General features: G+C 32.8%; 1 protein-coding gene across 1 annotated transcript in view; it reads right to left on the bottom strand.

Moving 5' to 3' along the window:
- Positions 1 to 2,678: 2,678 nt before the first annotated feature.
- The window catches only part of LOC308649501 (jouberin-like), a gene marked incomplete at both ends in the record, with an annotated part of 67,162 nt that continues 43,150 nt past the window's right edge, over positions 2,679 to 26,690 (bottom strand). Inside the window, 6 exon segments of the mRNA XM_081295035.1 lie at positions 2,679 to 2,699; positions 3,620 to 3,816; positions 16,812 to 16,952; positions 18,253 to 18,383; positions 22,417 to 22,535; positions 25,802 to 25,908. Of these exon segments, the coding sequence (XP_081151161.1) occupies positions 2,679 to 2,699; positions 3,620 to 3,816; positions 16,812 to 16,952; positions 18,253 to 18,383; positions 22,417 to 22,535; positions 25,802 to 25,908 (716 nt within the window).

The raw sequence follows: 26,690 nt of genomic DNA, 5'->3' as shown, positions 1-26,690 counted from the left end.
GGGAAACTAATAAGTCAATACATAATAGAAAATTACAAACTTTTCTCCTAAGGAAACACCAAAAATACATAAGTCAAATTAAGGTTAACCAGTATATATCATCAGTCTAGTAAAGAACTAAAGAAAAAGAGTAATAATCAACATAGGGTTTAGAAAAAAAAGAGTACTGAAAATAAAATATATCAATTTTTTATTCAGAAACTTCTAAGGTACTGTATCTAAAGGAGAGTAGTAATTTAATTACTGAAAGAGTGTTCCTCTTCTGGAAAGTGTGGATAATACTAGTACCCACTACTATCCTACAGAATGGTTTGAGGATTAAATAAACATGTAAAGACTTAGAACAGTGCCAGAAATATATTATGTCAATTATTACTTATAATGAAACAGATATTATCAATGGCCAATATAAGGTGAAATCTCCTGTGAGGTAGAGAAAATTAATCAACTTTTCTCAAAACTGGCATAAAACATTTTAAAATTCATCCAATTCTTTCTGCTCTGATGCTACTTAATAAGTACCTCTGTGATCTACAGACTTAGGTTAGAATGGGAGGCTGATCTTAAGTTTCCCAACAGATGGGAAGGTCTACCTTTCATTAAAAGATATTTTTCAGGTTTATTAATCAACTTTTTGTAGGATTGATTACTTTTAATAGGTAACCCAAACTCTGAGCAACTGTGGATACATTGGTAAGAGCAAATTTTTGGATCTGAAAACTTTTGAGATATATGTACCTGTGAAGTCTTACTGAGGTTGCAGAATGCCTTTTAGGTACTGCTATGGCAGCAACATACAATGAAGTCTAACTATGAGACAAACAATTTATATTTTTACTACATGGTAATGTTACCAAAACAGGGAGTTTTGATATGTCCTTTATTTGCTAATGAGCAAACACCTCTTAAATACCTTCTGAGCTGAATTTATTATACAGTTCTCTCTCTCTCTCTCTCTCTCTCTCTCTCACACACACACACACACACACACACACACACACACACACAAAATCACATCCTAAACCTGAACTATAATCTATTAGAAAATACTCCAATTTTAGTAACAAAGAAACAATTATCTCTAATAACAGACTTCTTCTATAAATTGATGAATAACCTATACAAAAAAAAGGAATTTTGAGTCTATTGAAAAATAATTACAAGAAACAAACAAAAAAGACATTGTGACAAAAGGTGGGGATCCTGTCAACCCCAAAACTTGCAAAATATAAAAAGAATAAAGAAATAATAGAATTCCCGTCTTATAGATGAGGAAAAATTAGGCTTACTTATCTGGAATAACAAAGCAGGTATAGGTTGGTGCCACAGACCTATGTCTGTGCCTAAGCTGTAAAGCCTTAACTATTTTCACTTATCTTTTTTTCTGCATTCTTAAGGATGTTTCTGAAATTAGTTCTCCAGGCTATACTACTGATCTGATATTTTTATGTGTCAATTTTCCCCTTTACCATTTGCAATGTAGAATTAATTGAACCTTGCCTTTTAAACTTCTTTAAATTCTTTTTATCTTAGCCAGATAACTTTTACATCAAAATCCCAGACTGTATTTCCATTTCTTCATTAATAGAAACCCCAATTTCTTCTATTTTATTGAGAACAAAACCTAAAACATTCTGTTTATTAGAACAAATTATTTTAAGATATGCTTTGCCTTTTCTTTTCTTTTCTTTTTTAATGCACATTATCTTTTTAATGACCCATCTCTGGCCTTAAATGAGATCAATAAATTTTACCATTTTGAACTCAGGCTGTCCAGTGGGTTGCGTACAGCCCCTAAACCTATCTCCGGTGGATTTCAGTACTCTTATTCTGTGGCTCTGCTGAAATGAAATGGAATATGCTGTTCCTGTCTTGTTTTTGGGGGCTGTGAAGAGAATTTACTCCTGAGAGGTACAACGATTTTTTTTTTCATTAACTGCTACTGTTTTATTAGTTTGGGTGATACTGCTTCTTCTTTATCTAATGCCTCTGTGATCTCATTCACTAGTTTCCATACAAAATTCCTCCACAGTATAACACTAGTAGAGGCTCAATAGTTACACATGGAAAAACAATTAGCTACTACTACTTTTTATAATGATAGATATGTTTTAAAAAATAGTAAGGGAGATTATGCACATAATATTCCAATTTTATGTTAAAAAACTTTATATCTATCCTTTGAACAGAAATTGTTTTTCTGTCTGTAAAAATAAGGGTAACCATCACCATCATGCCTATCTTACAAGGCTACTACAACAATAAAAGAGGCAATGTGAGCACTACAGTGAAAAGACTCTAATTAATAGTTGTTTGAATACCTGTCACTACCTACCAGACCTGAGGTAAATAAAGGTCAAGGATTTAACATTTTTATGTTCTCTGGAGTGACTTCAATATAGTAGATAATCAATAAATATTTGAAATAACTAAACTTTCTTTGTTCCAAGTGTTAGAGCTCAACTTGGAAGTCCAAGATATATTTGGTCAACACTTTCTACAAAAATAGTGCACAGGTGTAGAGAGCAAAAATGGTTTTTTGCAGAGGCTATTAGCAGGTACTCAGTACACAAATGTATGGTATCAGATAGGAGAATGCCAATTAGAAAATAGGAAACCATGGAGGAAGGTCAAGAGCTGGGAAAAATGTAAAGAATGGGAAAGTTTTGGAAAGAAAATTAAGGTGCAGACTGATCTCCCTGAAATGAAGACTGAAAAAAAAGTGGTTAAAGACAAAATAAGATATAGCACTTGTGTAAAGGGAAGTTTAGGAATTTAGTTTTTCCTTAGATCACCTAGTCTATTTTAGTTTTTAATGAAGATCAGTTATGTAGACTAGGGGATACAGAGAACTGCCTTCAGGGAGCTTACAGTTTAGATGAGAGCATAAAACACCTATTTATTATGTTCTTTCTAAGTGTTGGGAACTGTGAATTTAGACCAGTTGGTCTCAGCGGGTGGTCCTCTGACCAGCAGCATTGCCTGGGACTTGTCAGAAATGACAAATCATAAGACATCTCTGATCTGTTGAATCACAAACTCTAGGTGTGGACCCTGGCAAGCTGTGCTTTGATAGGACTATCAAGTGTTTCCGATACACACTAAAGTTTGAGAACCACTGAAGGAAACATGAGATTTGGAGCAAGATTTTATGGGAATCTGAACACCTAGACAGAGATTGTTTGAATACTATCATCTTTCTAAGAAGTGGTCCTGTGGTATGACCCTGAGAATTCACAGGCTGAGGGTCAGAGGCTGTTAACTTCCTCTTGTCCCTCAGAGATCCTACTGGGCAGGATTGAGAAGGCTACCATTTCTCTTCCTTTCCTAGGAATGGAGTCACAACCATATGTGTCAAGTCCTACTTATGCTCTTCTTTAAAGCCTTCCTTACAACTAGGTCTTGGGCTCGTATTTACAGAAATAACAAGTCAAGACAGTATATGACAGATTATCCTAAATTTAGTTAGTCTACTATAATTAATGATTTCAGAAAGGAAGTATGAAAGTATATGAAAACCTAGATTTAAGAAATTAACTTACTTCATTAATATTCATTTGCAAGGCAATATAAAATACAATAGAAGTGGTTTTAAGTTTTTAATAATAATTAAACATACCATGACAGTTTCAAGTCTCTGCTTCACTATCTGCATCTTTGTTGAAGAATTTTCAGTGTGGACAAATTCATCAATTTGAAAAGAGCCTTGATGAGGCAGTTTAGGACAGGTACATAAAGCATCTTGGCTTTGGTGTATTCCAGGTAATGGAAATGTTCCATTGTAGCGTTTGAACATTTCAGCCTCCTGCTGGGCTACTGAAAAAAAATGAATCCATCATTAGTTCGATTCTTCATTGCAAAAGCATAACCAAATGATTAAGCCACGAAACTGTAGCATTCAACAAATGATCAGATACTGCATAAAATTTTAAAAACTAGGTTAAAAAGACAACATAACTGACAAAATATAAAATTACTAGATACACTAAAACCACAAGAAAGGAAATATTGGGGGCTGGGGATATAGCTCAGTTGGTAGAGTGCTTGCCTCGCGTGCACAAGGCCCTGGGTTCAAACCCTGGCACCGCAAAAAAAAAAAAAAAAAAAAGAAAGAAATATAATTACTTCACAATTTCATGTCAAAAAGTATTGTAATTGAGCCTTAAAGGCCATGCAAACTGATATGGGAGCATAACTTGTTGAACACAGGTATATATAAAACAGAATATTAAAAAAATATGGATCAAAGATATTTAAAGAGATGTTATAATAATAAAAATAAATATTCACGAATCCATCTCACTATAATTGTTCTCATGTTTCTATATATCTCTTCCAATCTTTATACTTACATACTTTTATAAAAAAATGCCATAAGGTGAATATATTTTAATGCTTTCTCAATTAAATGAAAATATTCTCATATATCTACAATGATACAATTACCATGTTTTGTAATATCTAATGAAGTAACATATTTTTTTAAATGCATTTTCCAATTACTGAATATTTACAACGTTTTCTGTTTTTCCTTATTATAGACATTGCATGAATAAGTTCTTTCAAAGTGGACTTCGCTTCTTAACATATTTTCTATTTTGTATTTAATTCCCCAGAGCGAGCGGGAAAGATGACTCAATGACTCAAAGGTGACGTTTTTTGATGATGATGACCACAATGACGACCACAGCCATGAGAACACTGCACTGTACTTTTATGTTTTTTAGGAAGCTTTCATATATTTTATCTCGTGATCATCTAAAACAGATGAATCTGAAACAATTTTAAATGCCTATCTGTATACACAGAGGAGAAAAATGTATGCAATCATCATTTAAAAAGTACTTCCTCACCAAAAAACCAAATAACCCAATCAATAAATGGGCCAAGGACCTGAACAGACACTTCTCAGAAGAGGATATACAATCAATCAACAAATATATGAAAAAATGCTAATCATCTCTAGCATTTAGAGAAATGCAAATCAAAACTACTCTAAGATTTCATCTTACTCCAGTCAGAATGGCAGCTATTATGAAGACAAACAACAATAAGTGGGGAAAAAGGTACATTCATACGCTGCTGGTAGGATTGCAAATTGGTGCAGCCAATCTGGAAAGCAATATAGATTCCTTGGAAAACTGGGAATGGAATCACCATTTGACCCAGCTATTCCTTTCCTCGGTCTATACCCAAAGGACTTAAAAGTAGCACAGTACAGGGACACAGCCACATCAATGTTTACTACAGCACAATTCACAATAGCTAAACTGTGGGACCAACCTAGTTGCCCTTCAGTGGATGAATGGATAAAAAAAAAGTGGCATATATACACAATGGAATATTACTCAGCAATAACAGAGAATAAGATCATAGCATTTGCAGGTAAATGGATGGAGTTGGAAAAGATAATGCTAAGTGAAGTAAGCCAATCCCAAAAAAACCCAAAGGCCGAATGTTCTCTCTGATAAGTGGATGCTGATCCCTAATTGGGGGGGTGGGAGGATGGAACAAATGAAGAACTTTTTTATTTTGGGAAAGGAGAGAGAGAGGTGGGCAAAGTGCATGGGGCAAGAAAGATGGTGTAATGATGGACATGATTACCCTATGTACATGTATGACTGCACATATGGTGTGAAGCTACATCGTGTGCAACCAGAGAAATGAAAAGTTGTGTGCAAATGAAGGCAGTACTAAAAAGAAAGTTCATTTCATGAAGTTCAATCCTTAAAAGAAGAAAATGTCAACAAATAAATGACTTAACATTATATCTCAAAGCCCTAGATAAGAAAAATAAATCAACACCAAAAGCAGTAGAAGATAGGAAATAATCAAAATCAGAGCTGAAATCAATGAAATTGAAACAAAAGAATCTATTGGAAAAATTGACAAAACAAAAAGTTGGTTCTTTGAAAAAAATAAATAAAATTGACAAATGCTTAGCCATGCTTATGAAAACAAGGAGAGAGAAAAGTCAAATTACTAACATACGTGATGAAAAAGGAAATATCACAATAGACACTACAGAAATACAGATGATAATTAGAAATTATTTTGAAAACTTGTACTCCAATAAAATATAAAATATCAAAGGTATTGACAAACTCTAGAGTCATATTATTTGCCCAAATCGAATCAGGATAATATATCCAATTTAAACAGATCAAATTTTAAACAAGAAAATAGAAGATGCCATCAAAAGCCTATTAACCAAAAAAAAAAAAAAGCCTGGGACCAGATGGAGTTCCACAAGACCTTTAAAGAAGAACTAATACCAACACTCTTTAAATTATTTCAGGATATAGAAAAAGAGGAAGCATTTCCAAACTCATTCTATGAGGACAATATCACCCTGATTCCAAAACCAGGCAAAGACATATCAAAGAAAGAAAACTTCAGACCAATATCTCTAATGAACACAGATGCAAAAATTCTCCACAAAATTCTAGCAAATCAAATACAAAAACATATCAAAACGATAGTACACCATGATAAAGTGAAGTTCATCCCAGGGATGCAAGGTTGATTCAATGTATGGAAATGAATAAATATAATTCATTACATCAATAGACTTAAAGATAAGAACTATATGATCATCTCAACAGATGCAGAAAAAGCATTCAACAAAATATGGTACCCCTTCATGTTCAAAACATTAGAAAAATTAGGGATAACAGGAACATATCTCAACATCATAAAAGCTATCTGTGCTATGCCCAAGGCCAACATCATTCTAAATGGAGAAAAATTGAAAGCATTCCCTCTAAAAACTGGAACAAGACAGGGATACCCTCTTTCACCACTTTTATTTAACATAGTTCTTGAAATGCTGGCCAGAGTAATTAGATGGACAAAAGAAATTAAAGGGATACAGATAGGAAAAGAAGAACTCAAATTAGCACTACTTGCCGACAATATGATTCTATACTTAGAAGACCCAAAAAATTCCACCAGAAAACTTCTAGAACTAGTAAATGAATTCAGGAAAGTAGCAGGTTACAAAATCAACACCCATAAATCAAAGGCATTTCTGAATATCAGTGACAAATTCTCTGAAAGGGAAATGGGGAAACTACCCCATTTACAATAGCCTCAAAAATAAAATAAAATAAAATACTTGGGAATCAACCTAACAAAAGAGGTGAGAGACCTCTCTATAAAATGAAAACTACAGAATGCTAAAGAAAGAAATTAAAGAAGACCTTAGAAGATGGAAAGATCTCCCTTGTTCTTGGATATGTAGAATGAATATATTCAAATTGACCATACTACCAAAAGCATTACACAGATTAATGCAATTCCAATCAAAATCTCAATGACATTCCTCATAGAAATAGAAAAAGCAGTCATGAAATTCATCTGAAAAAATAAGAGACCCAGAGTAGCTAAAGCAATCCTTAGAAGGAAGAGTCAAGCAGGTGGCATCACTATTCCAGACCTTAAACTATACTACAGAGCAATAGTAACAAAATCAGCATGGTATTGGCACCAAAAGAGACTGGTAGACAAATTGTAGATAAAAGAGGACACAGAGACTAAACCACATAACTACAGTTATCTTATATTAGACAAAGGCATCACAAATGTACATTGGAGAAAAGATAGCCTCATCAACAAACAGTGCTGGGAAAACTGGAAATCCATATGCCACAAAATGAAATGAAGCCTCTCTCTTATGATGCACAACTCAAAGTGGATAAAGGATCTAGGAATTAAACCAGAGACCCTGTGCCTAATAGAAGAAAAAGCAGGCCCAAACATCCATCATATCGGATTAGGCTCCTACTTCCTTAACAAGACTACTATAGTGCAAGAATTAAAATCAAGAATTAATAAATGGAATGGATTCAAACCAAAAAGCTTCTTCTCAGCAAAAGAAACAATCGGTGAGGTGAATAAAGAGTCTACATCTTGGGAGCAAATCTTTACCCTTCACACATCAGATAGAGCACTAATCTCTAGGGTCTATAAAGAACTCACAAAGCTAAACTCCAAAAAAAAAAATAAATAACCCAATCAATAAATGGGCCAAGGACTTAACAGATGCTTCTCAGAAGAGGATATACAATCAATCAATAAATATATGAAAAAATGTCAACATCTCTAGCAATTAGAGAAATGCAAATCACTCTAAGATTTCATCTCATTCCAGTCAGAATGGCAGCTATCAAGAATACAAACAACAGTAAGTGTTGCGAGGATGTAGGGAAAAAGGTCCATTCATACATTGCTGGTGGGACTGCAAATTGGTACAGTCAATACGGAAAGCAGTATGGAGATTCATTGGAAAACTGGAAACGGAACCAACTTTCTACCCAGCTATCCCTCTCAGTCTAAACACACAGAACTTAAAAACAGCATCCTCCAGGGACACAGCCACATTAATGTTTACTGCAGCACAATTCACAACAGCTAAACTGTGGAACCAACCTAGATGTCCTTCAGCAGATGAATGGATAGAGAAAATGTGGCATATATACACAATGGAATATTTATTCAGCAATAAAATAGAATAAAATCATGGCGATTGCAGGAAAATGGATGGAGGTGGAGAAGATAATGCTAAGTGAAGTCAGTTAATCCCCCAAAAACAAATGCCAAATGTTTTCTCTGATATAAAAAGACTGATTCATAGTGGGGTTGGGAGGGGGAGAATGGGAAGATTATACAAACTCTAGATAGGGCAAAGGGGAGGGAGGAGAGGGAGAGAAGGGAAGGGGAAAGAGGGTAAAAGAAAGATGGTGGAATGAGATGGACATCACTACTCTAAGTACGTGTATGAAGCAGACATGAATGATGTGAATATACTTTGTGTACAAGGAGAGATATGAAAAATTATGCTTTACATATGTAATATGAATTGTAATGCATTCTGCTGTCATATATAACAAATTGGAATAAAAAATTTTAAAAACAGAAAAAAGAATGAGGAAAAAAAATGTGCAAAAGATTCACAAAGTCTCAGTTTATCAGACACTAGAAATGGAAGCTGCTTACAAGTTCTTGGGCTCTTCCCTCCCTTACTCTCCACAAATACACACTCAATCCACCTGTATACTTTTAAAAATTTGTTATACATGACAGCAGAATGCATTTTAGTTCATATTACACATATAGAGCACAATTTTTCATATCTCTGATTGTACACCCATCTGTATATTCTTTCATTGTGAAAAAAGGTTATAATAGATGGCTCCAAGTATTCCTTTAAGATCTATGCTTTTAATATTTCAGTGGTTTCTAAAACACTTTTAGGTCATAGCTGGACTATGACATTGCAATGAAATAACTACATTTTTCTACTTCAGTTTTCTTCTTTTTGCTAATATAAATTTGCATGTTTAAAATTTAGATTTGTCCTAATCTGGTAGGTTTAAAATTCATGATTTTAACAATCTCATCCTCTTTCTTTCATCATTTTTTGAGAGTCATCATTTACAAGCACTGGAGTGGGCCGTGGGAATACAAAGATTCTGGTCTTGGAGTTTCAGCCTTATGGAAGTGAACAGATTAGTGTAAAGTGCTAAGTGGGATAGCAGAGGAAGGGAAAGGTGCTGAGAGTACATGGGTGGCAATTCTTTGCTTAAATAATGTTATATATATCAAAACACTTCTAAGTTCACCTCCAAAGAAATTCTTAAAATAACTGACAATTCTTTGATTTATATAATCTCAGTGCTTTTATGCATTTTCTGTCCTTAAATAATTATAAAAAATAACATGGGGGGCTGGGATTGTGGCTCAGTGGTAGAGCACTTGCCTTACATATGTGAGGCACTGGGTCCGGTTCTCAGCACCTCATGTAAATTAAAAAAACATAAATAAAGGTCCATCAACAACTAAAAAAATAATGAAAAACCACATGGTTTTCTCAGGAGGATTTTCTCTCTAAATAGGAGAATGGAGGAAATAAAATATTTTAATCTACTGCCCTTTGCATTTAAAGCAAATATAAGGTTTGCTATTAAAATCTATGTGTACTTACATTATTGACTTTAAAGTTCAAATAGAAATCATCATATATTATTTCTAGCACACTATGTTAACAGTAAGATTTCCTTTGGGTCAATGTTTAATTCCTTTGCTCAAGATTTGCTATTAATATTTTACCTTGTTATTACACAAAGCCATCTTATACGTCTAAATGCTTTATAAATTATCACATTTGAAGTATAATATTACTACGGTAAACAGGCATTTTGCAGCTTCCCAGCCTTTACCAGTAAGGCAGAATTCTACTTCTCTTTCTTTAACATTTGCTCTATGCAGAGAAGCTTCAACAGCTTATGCTTTTTATTGTTTTTTACCTTTTACTTTTCCCAATTCAGATAATCTTTTGATACTATGTAGATAGATCCAGTTTCTATTGAATAACACTTCAATTCTGGGAGCCTGGGTATGTTTCATGGACTGTTAGTAATTCAATATTCCCCTGAAGTAAATAATTTAATGTTTATTTATTTATGTTTGTGTCAAAGGGGATTGAATCCAGAGCCTTGCATATACTCGGCAAGTACTCTTTCACGACCTTATCCGCAGCCCTTCCTTGACATAATTTGATATATCAAGTAAAATGTATGTGTTACTAATATAACTTGTTTAAAAAGCTATACAAGAATATGTAGCAGATCTGAGTCTCATAATAAAAAATGGGAGACTGTACCATCATTTGACAAATCCATTAGTAGCACATTAAATTATGATAACCTATCTATAATATGATAACCTATCTATATCCCCTGCAGCACATACTATTCTTTTCTTGGTCTCCTATTCCATTATCAATAATCACACATTAAGCTATTAAACTCAAAGTGTGTGACATGTATATTGCTATGAAAAATAGCCAGGATTTCCCTACTAGAGTCTGGTCCATGAACTCTAATAATACCAACACTTCATGCCTTGCTTGACAATTTCCCTTCGATAAAATAGAATAGGTATTATATTTATTTTACAGGTAAAAAAACAACACAGAAATGTTAAATTACTTTCCAGGGCCAAAGAGAAAGTGACAGGATTTTGTCTAGATCCCCGGTGTTCTGACTTCTACTCCAGTATTGTTTACTTTGTATTGCACAATTCTTCCTTTTGGTGCACTTTAAGAAGCACCAATGTAAGCATAAAAAGAGGCCTGGATGAGGAATTTGGTGCTCTGGTTTATGCTTAAAGTCATTGAGTAGTTTTTCATTATATTCTGAATCCTTGAATGGCATAAACTTTCAAAGTATTCAAGATATAAAGAATATTAAAATACATTTTTTAGGATATAACCAAGAAGTAGTTTCAGCATCTCTTAAAATGTGGCATCTATATCTCTCACTTCATCTTACTAGGCTAAAAATAAATATTTAAAACTCTATCCTATGATTTGTTATATTTGTTATGGCATAATTTCATCCAAGTACGAGAATTAAAAATCTAAGTTTGCTTTTGAATCAATCATTACCACTATTACAAGAAAACCAAAAATTAACTTTATTTCAAGTATACATTATTTTATTGCAAAAATATTGTGAAAGCATTAAAACAATGCTACATGAAAAGAAAATTTATATTATGCACTTTGTTGAGAATATGAGGACTTGATGCACTTTAATTATTATACCCCAAATTTTTACAGAGGTGAACTATTAATAATAATAATACTAAATAAATAAACTTCCTTTTAATCTTAAAGAGATTTTCCTAAATATCAAAACAAACATTTTATAATATGAATATTTAGCTGCCTGTCCCCACCCCCTTTTTTGGGTCCTAGGGACTAATCCCAGGGCCTCCCTCTTACTAAATAAGCACTCTACCACTAAGTTACATCTCAGCCCTTTAGCTATCTTTTTCATTTAAGTTACTTCATGATGAAGAAAAGCAAACTAACTAGTCTTGACAGCTTAATGCATTAAAAGCATGGGCTCTGGAGCCTAACAGCTTGGAATCAAACAGTAGCTGCACTACCAACTGTGTGACCCTAGGAAAATTATTTAATTTTTCCTGTGTTTCAGTTTCATTATGCACAACATGTAGACAATAACAGTACCTACCTCAAAGGCAGTATGAGAAAATGCTCGTAAGAGTGGTGGACCCATAGTAAATACTTGATAAATGTTAGCTTCTACTACTAGTACCATTATTATAAGCTTTGAACTTACTGATGATACCTTCATTCTGTATTTTTACAAAATTTAATGAGAAATGACTTTGCACAAGATTTGAAATTCTTAATGAGAACATTTACTGCATGTTAGTAATATGCCAGGTACTAAGTTAAATACATGATGTTATAAATGCCATAGGTGATGTGCACATATTTAAAAAATTTTATAGGAATGTAATATTACTTGACCTCTGGTAAAGAGTGCCACAGTAAGAACCAAAAAGCTACAAAAATGACAAGGTAGGTGACCACAATAAATATGGATTCTGTTAATAAAGCCATGTCAATGGCATAAAGAATTGCCTTTTAGTTTGACTAAAGTCTTCCAGAGGTTTAACCAACTACTTAAAAAGCACAAGGATTAGAAAAGAATATGGTCATCTGAGCTTAATTCCCGGGTTTCATAGCTCAGCTCAACTGGGCACACAATAGATGCTCAATTAAGATTTATCTTGCCCAAGACACTATGATTAAAATGCATTCAAGTTAATACTTATTCAGAGGAGACACTGCCACCTAGTGAAAAATTAGGCTCATTACCTAGGATTTTAAAATAATGCTAAGAAACTTCTCAAATTAAGATTTGATCTTACTTAAAACAGTACATGCACATTAATTATATGCCAGTATTTAGATGTAGTACAGGTAATTAAAAAAACAAACAAACCTCTATCTTTGCCTCCTACAAAGAATAAAAAGTACCAAGAAAAAATACTGTCCACAGAGATACACAAGGAATTGCATGAAGTTTGTTTATTGGATACTCAAAAGCTAGTATTTCAGGGAAGGTACCAATAAGTCAGTTAAGTGTATCAAACAAGAATATGGAATTGGCCCTGGCTCCTGTGCATTGGGGCTAATAATGGAATCTAGATGATAAAATTAAGTGTAAAAATTTAAATAGTAATAAGACATAAAATGTGCTATGGAGGTACAATAAATATTCTTACTTGTAAAATAGCATCCTAGAGACTCAAGCAGACAAATATTGATAATAAAAAAATTGATTGCTGAAGTCTAGCTTGATAAATTAATTAAATAGAAGCCATTTCTCTGACTAGTACCTTTTTATTATGGGAATCCTAAAAGTACATTATTTGTGGTACTCTGTGACTAAATTTTGAATTACTAGATGATTAATTCTTTCAACATCAGGCAAATAAAACTGCCTTCTGAAAGTAAAAATCATATTTCTTACCAAAAAAAGCAAAAAGTCAGTATAATGAAAGACTCAAAAGACCACAGCCTGAACATATGCTTCACAGGGAAAGAGGCTTGCTGACTCTTCACAGATTTTGCTAGAACTGAAAGATGGATGATACATTTAGCTACTACTGTGGTCTCATTCATAGGTCATTTAACTTACAAAACGATCAGCTTGCTCCTTTTGCTTTGAAGGTTATCAGAAGTGCTGATAAATAATATTTTAAAAATCACTTAAAAAATCATCATCTATAATACCATTAAAAATTTTGTTAACTATTTTCAGACAAGAGATTTGGGGCAAAATAAGAAATAAAAGATAAAACTATGATAGGTCAATTAAACATTTTAATTCTCAATTAAAAAATTAAAATACAATTTGAATTGATGATTCTGGTCTGTATTTAATGAGTAAAACATTTCAGAGCCTAAAATAATATTTCATTTCTTATAGATTTATACCATTCACAAGAACTGTGCTAAATCTTGGATGGTTTGAGGTTACTTCTTCCTAAGCTTCCTCTTTTTAAAAATAGGCAGTGAAGAGTTGGGAAAATGTGTTAAAACTTTGTGAGTTTTAATCTGTAAAGGTATGTTAATGTGTTAAAAAACTGATCTAAATATACTGTACAAAATAATTGTAATTTCAGGTGTTATCATTTGAGCATCTTAATTTCTAAAAGGCCTATGGAAATCCTTTCTCTTCCAAAGTAAGACAGTGTGGATATAGTGTGTCTTTAAAAGAACTTTATGCATTTATTTTGTAATACAATTGACCTGGAATGGCATATATTTTAACAAATGAAAAGAAAAGGCTGACCAATAGAGTAAAGGAGAGTTGGAAAAAAGCTTTTTAAATTCCATTCCATATGGAGATGCTTATCAACATATTAAAGCATAAGTTCCCTTAACATCAAATGGATGGGCATGATAACAACTCATTTTATCTTCTATTTGTTTTATATAGTGCTTATGAGTTTATAAAACACTTTTACCCTCACCGTCTCATAATATTCTCATACATAACTCTGTTAGGTAGGGCAGCTATTAGTACTAGCAGTACCTTTTAATAGATAAGGGTATGGAAGTCCAGAAAGGCAAGAATTTTATGTAACATCACTGAAAAACATAATAGGAGCCCAAGCCTCATGTTACTGTATTGCTACAATATTTTGTTCTTCTCACTGTTCATCTAGAATGGAATTATTAAACAAAATACCTATAGTCTAAAAAACAAATTGGCAAACCTAACTATCCTAAGCTAATCCTTCTGTCAATGACCAAAAAAAAAAAAAAACTGGCTTGAAGAAAAAAAGATTATAAATTTAATTTGCATTTGTAGTGAAAATTTCAAAAGCCTATAAAGCAAATTAGAAACTGAATGAAGACCATTGTGAAATCTCTTAAGAGTCTAAGGAAATAACTGTGCTGCCTATTTCCTGTGTAACAGTTCCAATTATAAAGTACTTAGGTATAACTCTTCGTAATTGTGAAGATTTAGAGAAAAAAAGAAAAAGAAAAAAGAAACTACTTCAGGATATATGTTAGAATTAGACACCAGATTTGGCCATGGGATAATTATGAGAAACTCACTGTTTATTCCTATAATAAGGCAGTGTTTATTTTTTGCTAACATGCTAGTAAATGTAAATGGTACTATGTTGCTTGACATTAGTAATGGAGTGTTTTATTATAAATCTGAATATGAGTTGCAGAATTTAATTCTTTTCTATCAGGTTTTTCAAAATAAGAAGAATCTAGATTTTATGTATTATTTTTGAAGATAATTCACTGGGAAAGGTATCATATAATATCTACTATGATAAAAAAATTCCAGGTAAATAATTTAATTGTCTAATAACTTGCACTTATCAGAGAATTAATCAATTTAATATGTATTAACATAATAAACTTAATTTCTCATTTAATTACTGTCCAAATAGTACTAATTAATGTTGTAGCTATATACATATTTATATATTTATAGTGCTTATGTAATTATATGTGTATAAAACAATATTAGCTTATGAAATAATGACACATAATATTCTAAACAAATCAAAAAGACTAATCAAGACCTTTTTTTATATAAGAATATATAAAGGGGCTGGGGATGTGGCTCAAATGGTAGCGCGCTTGCCTGGCATATGCAGGGCGCTGGGTTCGATCCTCAGCACCACATAAAAATAAAAAATAAAGATGTTGTGTCCACCGAAAAATAAAAAATAAATTTAAAAAATATATATATAAAGAAAATTAAATTGTAATTTTGAGAAAGACAGTTTTAATGTAAAGAGTGAAATCCTAATTTCAGAATAGAAATTAAAAAATATAAACAATTCTTAGAATGACAGTCTACTCTTGAAAAATGCACTCAAACTTTTAATTTCCTTACTATTCTCCAAATGATAGAATAGTGTAATTTTAGAGGTGAAACAGACATTAGAATTTAATTCCAGATCTTGTTTTCATGTTAATTTAATTTTTGCCTCATTTTTTGTTAAGAAACTCAACTTACTGATTTAATAAAAAACATAAAGAGAATAAGAAATTCAATATTCAACTCAAAACATTAAAGATTCATATTTTCTACATATGTTATTATCTCTTAAATTTAGTTAACATATTCTCCAATAATTTTTAGGTGAATTTTGCTTATTTATGTTTACTTACAAAGAAAGTAACAGCTACCTTTCTGTGATTCAACATAGAGCACAACCATTATGAATACTTTTGACAACATTTTCATATTAATCATGCTCACAGAAAACAAAATAAAATGTTGTAGCATCATAATAATACAATCTATTTAATCTTTTTTACTTTTATATATATTCATGAGGATTTTTTAATTCAAAGGATAAACAGATTTCACAGTGCTCATGATTCCTGGTCCAGTCTAAACATAAAGATTAGTCTACATATATTATTTTTTTTAAAAATTAATTTGTGGGGTAGGGTTGTGGCTCAGCAGTAGAGTGCCTGCCTAGCACATGCAAGGCCCTGTGTTCAATCCTCAGCACCACATACAAATAAATAAATAAAATAAAGGTATGGGTCCAACTACAACTAAAAACTAAATATTTTTTTAAAATTGTTTATTTGGTCTAATCACTTATACATGACAGCAGAATGCCTTTCTATTCACAGTACACAAATGGAACACAACTTTTCATGCCTCTAGTTATCACAAAATAGAGTCACACCATTTGTGTTATCACACATTTACCTAGGGTATGATATCCGTGGAGTCTACATATTCTTTTTATTTTTTAGTTGTAAATGGACATGATACCTTTATTTTGTTTATTTATTTTTTGATGTGGTGCTGAGGATGGAACCCAGTGCCTCACACATGTTAGGCGAGTGCTCAACCACTGAGTCACAACCCCAGCCCCAGAATCTACATATATTCTTAACTTAGCAAGCAGTGAGTGATGTGGAGTGGACTTACCATGGAAATCATAAATGTAAAGAAGAATGGGCTCATTCTGCCCAAATGCACAAAATGCAACCATATTTTCAAATGGATGGTAAGAAATGTCTCGAATAGGTGACTTGAATGGCAGATCAGAATACATTGCTACTTGTTCTCCTGAATTTAAAAAAAAAAAAAAAGGAAAAAAAAGGAGATTCAATAATTTGTACTGTATGTGGTATTTCTTACTACAAGACTATTCTGCAACTTATTAAAAATACTTATAGTTCTAATGAAGCTCACATATTTCAGTGTATTTGAGTACCCTGTATTAAACAATTATCTTTATTTTGCATTCTGTTGGTCCTTCTCTTTCCACTTCTCAATCCAACCTCTTCAATGAGCTTTTCAAGGCACAAAATAAACACAAAGTGATTAGAAGGAAGAATAGAGGTACATGGTTCTGAGGTCTGTCAGGGCTGAGCAAAAGACAACTAACAAAGAATTCTAGGCAAAACTAGGGGAGGAATTACGAAACTCTAAAACTGAAGAAATTCTCTATTTTGAGGAGGACTGCTGAGGTATTAATTTTTTCTACTCTGTTTTTACCCCTGTAGGCTCTTTGAGATATCCACTGCTTGAAAGATACCTATGATTATGACTAAAATATGCTTAAAGCAGAAGTGAAAAGAACCCAAGAAAATCAGCCAGAAGTAAAAAAAAAAAAAAAAAAAAAAAAAAAAAAAAAACAAAGGATCTAGATCCATTTATTAAAGGAGACAGTTGATGCTTTTGAATTGAAGTTAAAACACGGTATATGGGAAAAAAATTCCACAAGTATGCTGCCTAGTCAAAATTAAGGATAAAGGAAAGAACAAAACAATGAGATGAAATCAAACACAGTTCACTAAAGGAATTTAAAAAATTCTTTCAATTTCTAGTTAAAGAAATGCTCAAGAAGTTTCAGATTTTCTTTTAGAAAGCCAAGGTAAGGCTAAATAAACTTTTCAAGGTAACAGTTTAATTTATTAAAAAAAATTTTATTAAAATTTAGGTAAATTGCTAATTTAGTTTCAAGCATCAAAAAATTACACAGGAGGCTTTTTGTTACTCTAAAGAATACAGAGGTGTTTAATCATCTATGTAGTTACAATTCAGCTTACATAATTTTGTATTTTGTACTACAGTCATTAAATGTCTAAGAGCAGCATTATCTCATAGACAAGAAAAGAATAAACCTTGAATTTTAAAGTGAAATTTTAAATCAAATAAAGATAATAAAACAATAAAGAACAGAATTTGAGATGTTTAGATTGTGGCTCAGCTCCATTAAAGGCTATTCAATCTAAAAAAATAATTAAAAACTTGAAATCAGAATTTCAAAAATTATTCCATAAAATGATAGTATTTTTATACTTCTTCAGGCCCCAACCAATACCTCCCCCTTAAAAAAAGATTTCTGAAGCCCAATAAATACCTGTTTCAGGGTTCCAAACATATACTATGCCATCTTCACTTCCAGCAAAGAGAAAAGTCCCACATGGTGTTAAAGTACTGTGAAGCTTTTCCCGGTAATTTGCTGCACCGACAAATTTCCTTGCTGCTAATCTATAGACCACAAAATAAACAAATAAATAATGATATAATCATTTAAAAGATTACTGGTAGAAAAACTTTCCTTTTAAATTCTTAATTTGCATTCAACAAAATACTTTTTGAGATTCTATCGTATAAAAGAGATTCTTTGATGGCTGCAGAATAAAGAAGAGCTGGTCCCAGTGCCCAGGAAGGTTAGAATTTAGCAGGGGAAAGAAGGATTGTATCAATGTGAAATAGAAGATGGATACAGAATGTATCCCACAAAAGAAGAGAAGAAAGAGTGCTTTGCAGATCTAGGTAAAAGAAATTAAAACTAGCTATTAAAGAGACAGACTATTTTATGGAAGTAACATTTGAGTTGGTTACTAAAGAAATGGACAGAATTTTTATATTCTTATAATATCTTTCTTCTAATGGATTTTAAAAATCATACGAGGAATAGTTGGTCCCTGAAGAAATAGTAGATAAAATAAATTATCAAATCATACATTAAATATGGTGTACAATCTTTCAGACTTTTTCACTTACAAATAACAGTTACATTGTTTCAGCACTTATACAGAAACACTAATCTCTTTTTAGTCTATCAATAAATAATGAATAGTTGAGCACCATGTCAGAAAAAATACATTATGCATTATAATTTTAATGGGTATTTACCATTGCCTAAATGTATCTTAATAAATTTTCTATTGTGTAACATTTACAATGTTTCCCAGTTTCCTTTACCATGAACATGATGTCAATAAGCAATCTGTGTATTTATATATATTTATACTATTTTTCAATTTTTTCCTTAACATGAATTTCCAGACCTATAGCTACTGGGTCAAACTTTTCTAGTCCTTTCTATGTGCTTTACTATTGTATATACATGTTCTAACTACTTTATTCCTCCACAAAACCCTTATAAGTAAGATATACTATTTCTCCCATCTGAGAAATGAGAAAAGAGAGGCACAGAAAGGTTAACTGGCTAGAAAGGGTGAAGCATTTGACTTTAAGCAGTGCACCTCTAGAGCTGAGGCGTGATATTATTTAAAAAGGAACTACCAAACTCTTTAGACTGGACTTCCAATCTATTTCTAATTACTATTTCTTAAAAATTTACTCCCAGTATTCCTTGTCAAGAAACCTCTACTCATATGGACTACCTCCTCTGCCTTGAACACACATGATCCTACTTCTGAACTTGATTTCATGCTTTCCATCTTCTGAAACACTTCCATCTTATCTAAATTCTGTCCATCCTTCAAGATTCAGCTCAAGGGGCTGAGGATGTGGCTCAAGTGGTAGCGCGCTCGCCTGGCATGCGTGCGGCCCGGGTTCGAACCTCAGCACCACATACAAACAAAGATGTTGTGTGTGCCCGCCGAGAATTAAAATAAATAAATATTAAAAAAAAAAAAAAAAAAAAAGATTCAGCTCAAATCTCCTCTAAATAGAACCTTTAACAGAAGACTATATCATAGTTATCAGCTTTATTGTTGCCATGAAAAATATAATTTTTTATTATATACTTATATTCATTAAAAATAATGTGTGAATATATATACACATTTGTACATGTGTATAGTGTATAAATGTATTGAGTGTATACATACATATATATGTATACATATTATATATATAAAATCTATCTTGAGTGCTTGCTATTTAATGCCAGGCATGACATGAAAAAAGAATAAACAAATTCCAATCTGTGAAAGTCTCATATTTTAGTCTGACTAAATATTTTTATTTCATTTTGGAGGTGTGCAACTAGATTATTAATTCTTCATGGACTAATACTTTTATCAGTGTCTCAAATCCATGCCAGGATCTTGAACTAGTCTATGTAAACAGTGAAGGTTAATGATCAGCACTAAAAAGATAATTGCAGAATCAAACTAATATATATTAATCTTACCAATTAATATCACCACGTTTTTCTAAATACAATAAGGAAATATAATAAAATAGCTTTCTCTCATTTGTTTTATTACAGAACCATGGAGACAAAAGCATACTAAAATCCCAGGCATTTTCCCAGAACTCTACTCTGTCTTTTCTATTTAAAAAATTTTCTCTTCATTTAGGAAAAAAACAAAAAACAAAGAAACCTGGAATGGTGGTGCACACCTATAATCCCAGACACTTGGGAAACTAAAACAGGAGGATTGCAAGTTCAAGGCTAACCTCAGCAACTTAGTGAAACCCTGTCTCAAAATTTAAAAGGGCTAGGATATAGTTCAGTGGTAAATGCCCCTGGACTCAATCCCATTACCCCCAATTTCCTGCTATACATAAGAAAGAAACAAAACAAAACAAACAACAACAACCAAATATCTATTAACCAAAAGTCATCTGCTTCAGTTATATACCAATATGATGCTTATAGCAGTTTCAAAGAGATAAAAGATATGCTCTCATTGTTGAAGGTAGAAGTTCCTGTTTTTAATGGTGAAGACAGAAAGCAGTGGACTACATTTTAGCCCCAGAGCTATTCTCATTTGGGGCTGGATAATTCTGTGTGTCAGGGGCAGTTTCTTATGAGCCATAGGATGCTTAGCAGCATCTCTGATCTTAACCTAACAGATACATAAAAAATGTCTCCAAATGAAAAGATAGCCTCTTCAATAAATGGTAATGGGAAAACTGGAAATCCATTTGTAATAAAGTGAAATTAGACCCCTATCTCTCACCCTGCACAAAACTCAACCCAAAGTAGATCAAGGACCTACGCATTAGACCAAAGGCCCTGTGCCTACTAGAAAAAAAAAATAGGCCCAAGTCTCCACCATTTGGTTTAGGAAGAGAATTCTCAGCAAGACTCCTAAAGTGCAAGAAGTTGAATCAATAAATGGGATGGATGGCTTCAAATTAAAAAGCTTCTTCACAGCAAAGGAAACAATCAAGAACATGAACAAAGAGCCTACAGAATGGAAGAATTTTGCCACCCACATCACAGATATATAATTAATCTCCAGGACATATAAAGACTTAACACCAAAAAAGCAAATAACCCAATCAATAAATGAGCAAAGGAGCTAAACAGACACTTCACAGAAGAAGAAATACAAATGATCAACAAATATATGAAAAACTGCTCAATATCACTAGCAATTAGAGAAATGCAAATTAAAACAACATTGAGATTCTGTCTCACTCCAGTAAGAATGGCAATCATCAAGAATACAAGTAACAATAAATGTTGGGGAGGATGTGGGGAAAAGGGTACACTTATACATTGCTGGTGGGACTGAAAATTGGTGCAACCATTATGGAAAGCAGTGTGGAGATTCCTCAGAAAACTTGGAATGTAACCACCATTTGGATCTAGTTATCCCACTCCACGGTGTATACCCAAAGGACTTAAAATCAGCATACAATAGTGATATGGACACATCAATGTTCTTAGCAAAATTCACAATTGCTAAGCTATGGAACCAACCTAAGTGCCCTTAATAGATGAATGATGAAGAAATGTGGTACATATACACAATGGAATATTATTCAGCCATAAAGAAGAATGAAGTTATGGCATTTGCTGGTAAATGGATGGAACTGGAGACTATCATGCTAAGTGAAATGGGCTAATCCCAAAAAACCAAAGGCTGAATGTTCTCTCTGATATGTGGATGCTGACTCATAATAGGCGAGGGGGTGGGAGGGAGTGGAAGTTCACTAGATTGGATAGAGGAGAATGGGGAGAAGGGGGGAGGGGGATGGGAATGGGAAAGACAGTAGGATGAATCGCGGACATAATTTTCTTATGTTCATATATGAATACACAACCAGTGTAACTCCACATAACCTACAAACACAAGAATGGGAAGTTGTACTCCATGTATATACAATATGTTAAAATACATTCTACTGTCATGTACAACTAAAAACAACAACAACAAACAAAAAAGAAACAAAATGTCTCCAGGCACTGTCAGATATCCCCAGGGGGCAAAACTGCATAGTTAAGAACCATTGCTGCATTTTATAAATATAAATTAACTTATTAATTATCCTACGAGTACTCATCTTGTTGATACTAAAATATACTTACATTCGGAGATCCATAATTCTCAAAGTGCTGTCTTTGGTATGAATTAATAAACGTTTTCCATTGGGATGAACATCCAAATAACTTATTGGAATCCCCTTAAATTCAGTTTCCTTAATTTCCTAAAATGAATTAAAAATCATAAACTATGGAGCCTGAAAAGTAGAAAATTAATTTAAAAACATCACTTGCAATTCTTGCAGTATATAGAATACTGTAAAACTGTTAGCAAAAAGATTCCCAGCAACTGCAGTTTTGGACTGAAAACGAAGCTGACAAATCTTATTTTTTGTAATATGCAATACTGCATTTAATTAGTATGTGTTTTTTGTATATTGTTCATTTTCAGTCCCAAACAAAAGGCACATTCATCATACACATCTTCTGACACTGCATTTTTGGTTTAACATCATATAAGAAAGTTTCTAATTTTTATAAAATTCAAACCTAAATGCAGAATTCACTTTTCAGTTTCCAGTCCAATCTCATACTTTTCATATACTTCTACTTGTCTTGAAAAATCATAAGTTACAGACATGTCGTTCTGAAATCATTTAATTTAGATTATAACTTTAGGTAGGGTTTGGGGAGTTTGGAGATACAGTTATTTGATGCAGCTAAAGAAGATATTAAATAATGATGTCAGGAAAGATACCTGCCTACACCAGCCTTGCCCAAGGAGAATTACTATTATCTTACCCTGTATGTTAAAATCAACTCATGATGGATAGAAGATCTAAATGTAACACCAAAAACTATAAAATTCATACAAGAGAACATAGGGGGAAAGTTTCTGAATACTGGTCTTGGTAATGAGTTTTCGAGTATTACATCCAAACCTCAGGCCACAAAAGCAAAAAAATCAATAAATGAGATGACATTAAACAGGTTTTGAACCACAAAGTAAACAGTCAACAAAACGAAATGGTGGCCTACAGATTGGGAAAAATATTATGTGTAAACCATGTGTCTAATAAGGGGCCAATACCCAAAATTTATAAAGACTCTTACAACGTAGTAATGGAAAAACAAGTAACCTGAGTAAAAGATGGGCAGAAGATCAAAACAGACATTTATCTCTATAGAATACATAAAAATGGCCAACAAGAATAAGAAATGAGGCTCAACATAATTAATCATCAAGGAAATATAAATTAAAACCATTATGTGATAATACTTCACACCCGCCAGAATGGTTATCAAAAAGTCAAAAGTTAAAGATGTGGAGAAAAGAGAACTGTTCTACACTGCTGTTGTGAAAGTAGAGTCAATATGGAAAGATTATGGAGGTTTCCAAAGAAATTGAAATGAGAACTACCATATGACCCAGCAGTCCCTCTTCCAGGCACTTAAGGGAAATAAAATCATCATCTTGTAAAGATAGCTGCACTCCCATTTCCATGTTCACACCAGAAACTATAAATATTCATAGAACAGAAATACAGGAAAAGCCTCTGAATATTAGTCTTGGTAATGAGTTTATGGGTATTACATCCAAAACTCAGGCCACAAAAACAAATAAATGGGTATTGTTCACAATGGCCAGCATATGGACACAGTCTGTGTCCAGCCATGGATACATGGATAAACTGTGATATATACCTATAAACATACACACACACACACACACACACACACACACACACACACGGAATGGGGGTGGGGCTATTATTTATCCCTAAAAAAGAATACGTTCTTTCCATTTCCTGCAATGTGGATGAGCCTGGAGGATACTATACTAAGTAAAATAAGTCAAACAAAGAAAGAAAAATACTGCAAAAATTTTCTGCATGATCTCACTTATGTGTGCAAAGTTAAAAAATAAAAAATTCAAAGAGAGAGATTATTAGAGGCTGCAGGGGTAAAAGAAATGTAAAGATGTAGGTCAGAGGATACATCATAGAATGAACACGTCTAGAGAGTTAATGTATAACATGAGAACTACAGGTAGTAAAACTGTATTGAATGGAAGATTCATGCTAAAGGGGTAGATTCCAATTGGTCATCACAAAAATAACAATAAAGAGAAACTATGCCACATGATGGATTTGTTAATTTTTCACAATGGTAACCTTTTTACTGTATGCATGTATTTTCCTAATATCATATATACCTTAAATATACACAATAAAATTAATTTTTTAAAAATCAAAAGAATATTATCAAAGGTTATTCTTTTTTAGCTTACCAGACAAAAGAAAAGAATTGCAAATGAATATTACTTAGGCTAAAGTCCAAAAACTCAAAGAAAAGTCTCTTAACCTTCAGGCAGAACTCTAAATTAGCCACCTTCTCCCTTATTGCTTTTCACTCCCTTCATTTAAGAGTGTCTCTGGACTTCTTCAGCACTGGTCATGGTGGGCTTCACTGAGCTACAGTTCTAATATTAGCTGCTGAGCCCCTGCTACCACCGTTTGTCACTAAGACCTGCAGCCAGCTATTTTTTTTTAAGTCATAGACAACAATGAAACACACCACAGATGAGGATTTCAGTGAGTTAAACTACATCAAATTTGAGGTGAGAGAGCACTGGTGGGGAGTTGAGCAACTGGAACAGGAGCAAAAGTGACAAAAAATAAAACTGCAGAACAAGTGTTAGGTACAAATTTGAGAAAGTTGCTACCAGATTTAATGCCTGTAGTGTCTGGTGATTTCCTCCATATTTTTCTTTGATTACATCCATGTTCAAACTAAAAAAAGCCCTTGCTTTGAAGAGTATTATGACTGACTAAGAGTATGTGCAACAGTATATGAGTGCTTCATGGCTAAGGGACAGATGATTGTAACTTAGCATTCCCCACACTGCTGGTGAACTACAGCCAAGGATATAATCACTGTTTCTCCAGTTTGTCATATGGCATTTTTCCACTAAAAAGACATTCTAGCTCATTGCCTCACTTCTTTAGTTTTTTATTTTTTCTTTACTTTTTACTTATTTTAAAAATTTCTTGTCTTTTTCATTTATTTAATTTATTTATTATTTTAGTCTTTATTTAAATATGTTATATATGATGGCAGAATGTGGGCTAGGATGCAGTTCAGTAGTATAGTGCTTGCCTGGTATGCGAGAGATTGTAGAATCAAGACACAGCACAACACATGTGCGCTTACGTGTGCGCGCCCCCGCGTGCGCGCGCGCACACACACACACACACACACACACACACACACACACACAAAGTCCTGGCCCAAATGAAAATATTCACTATGTTGTCATCAATTAGTCATCAGGAAGATGTGACAGTTAATGATAACTGACTTTTTAGGGACTGAGAAAGAGCTGCTGTTTTAGAAAGAATATCTTTATGTCCTATCTTAAGGTCATGTGGTTGAATATTTTTCCCAATTTCTTTAATTACGTTCCAAATTACAAAATATGATTTCATACCTTATCTATAGTCCAGTGGCGCACTGAATGTTGCAAATCATTAACTTTGACGTAAGTATTCCAAACAACAATCACCCCTGTGCAGTCTCCTGAATACATGTGATGGCCTATTTTAAAACAACAACAACAAAAAAAAAAAAACCCAAACTCAGCTATGAATATTGCAAGAGTTAAAAACAAAAGCTATGAAGTCTAGGGAGAAGAAACCACAACCCAGTGGAACAATCAAAGAACTGGAGTGCCATTAAAAGGCATGTTAGTTTAGAAAAGCCAAAAAGCAAAATAACTTCCAATCTAATTCCAATTATCTTTAAGTGAATTTTTCATTCTTTTAAATTATTTGTGAATACTTATTTCCGTTTCTCCCTTACCTGAATTTTAACACAGCAAATGAGCATTTCAGTGTATGGGTATACAGCTCATACTCTACAGCCAGATTAATTGAATTATTCAACCAGCACCTCTACTCCTAATCTTTGTTATCCTATATAATCTGCTTTATAGGCTTAGAAAAGCATAATACCTAAAACCAACTGAAAACTCAATAAATGAACAGAGATGAATAAAATAATAAATAACAAATGTTAATAGTTTAACCTCAATTCTTTAGCATTAAGTCATCTTAAAGTTGAATAGGATCTTAAGCATCAAGTTCAGGAATCTCTTATACACCATTACTAATAGAAGGGTGTTTGCTAATTGTAAATTTATTATTTTTATAAAATAGCTTATTCAACTGGTGAATTGCTCTATGTGTTAGAATGCTCTTTTTAATTCTGAGCAAAGAAAAATCTGACTTCTGTAGCTTTGGCCTCAATTCTACCTATTAGAGAGACATTTTTCACATTTGCATATCTTATGGCTAAATATTTTTTTAATTATCTCTTTT

This window comes from Spermophilus citellus (genome assembly GCF_964194105.1).
Source record: "Spermophilus citellus genome assembly, chromosome: 5".
Classification (NCBI taxonomy): Eukaryota; Metazoa; Chordata; class Mammalia; order Rodentia; family Sciuridae; genus Spermophilus; species Spermophilus citellus.
This window is presented reverse-complemented; position numbering and strand designations above follow the sequence as displayed.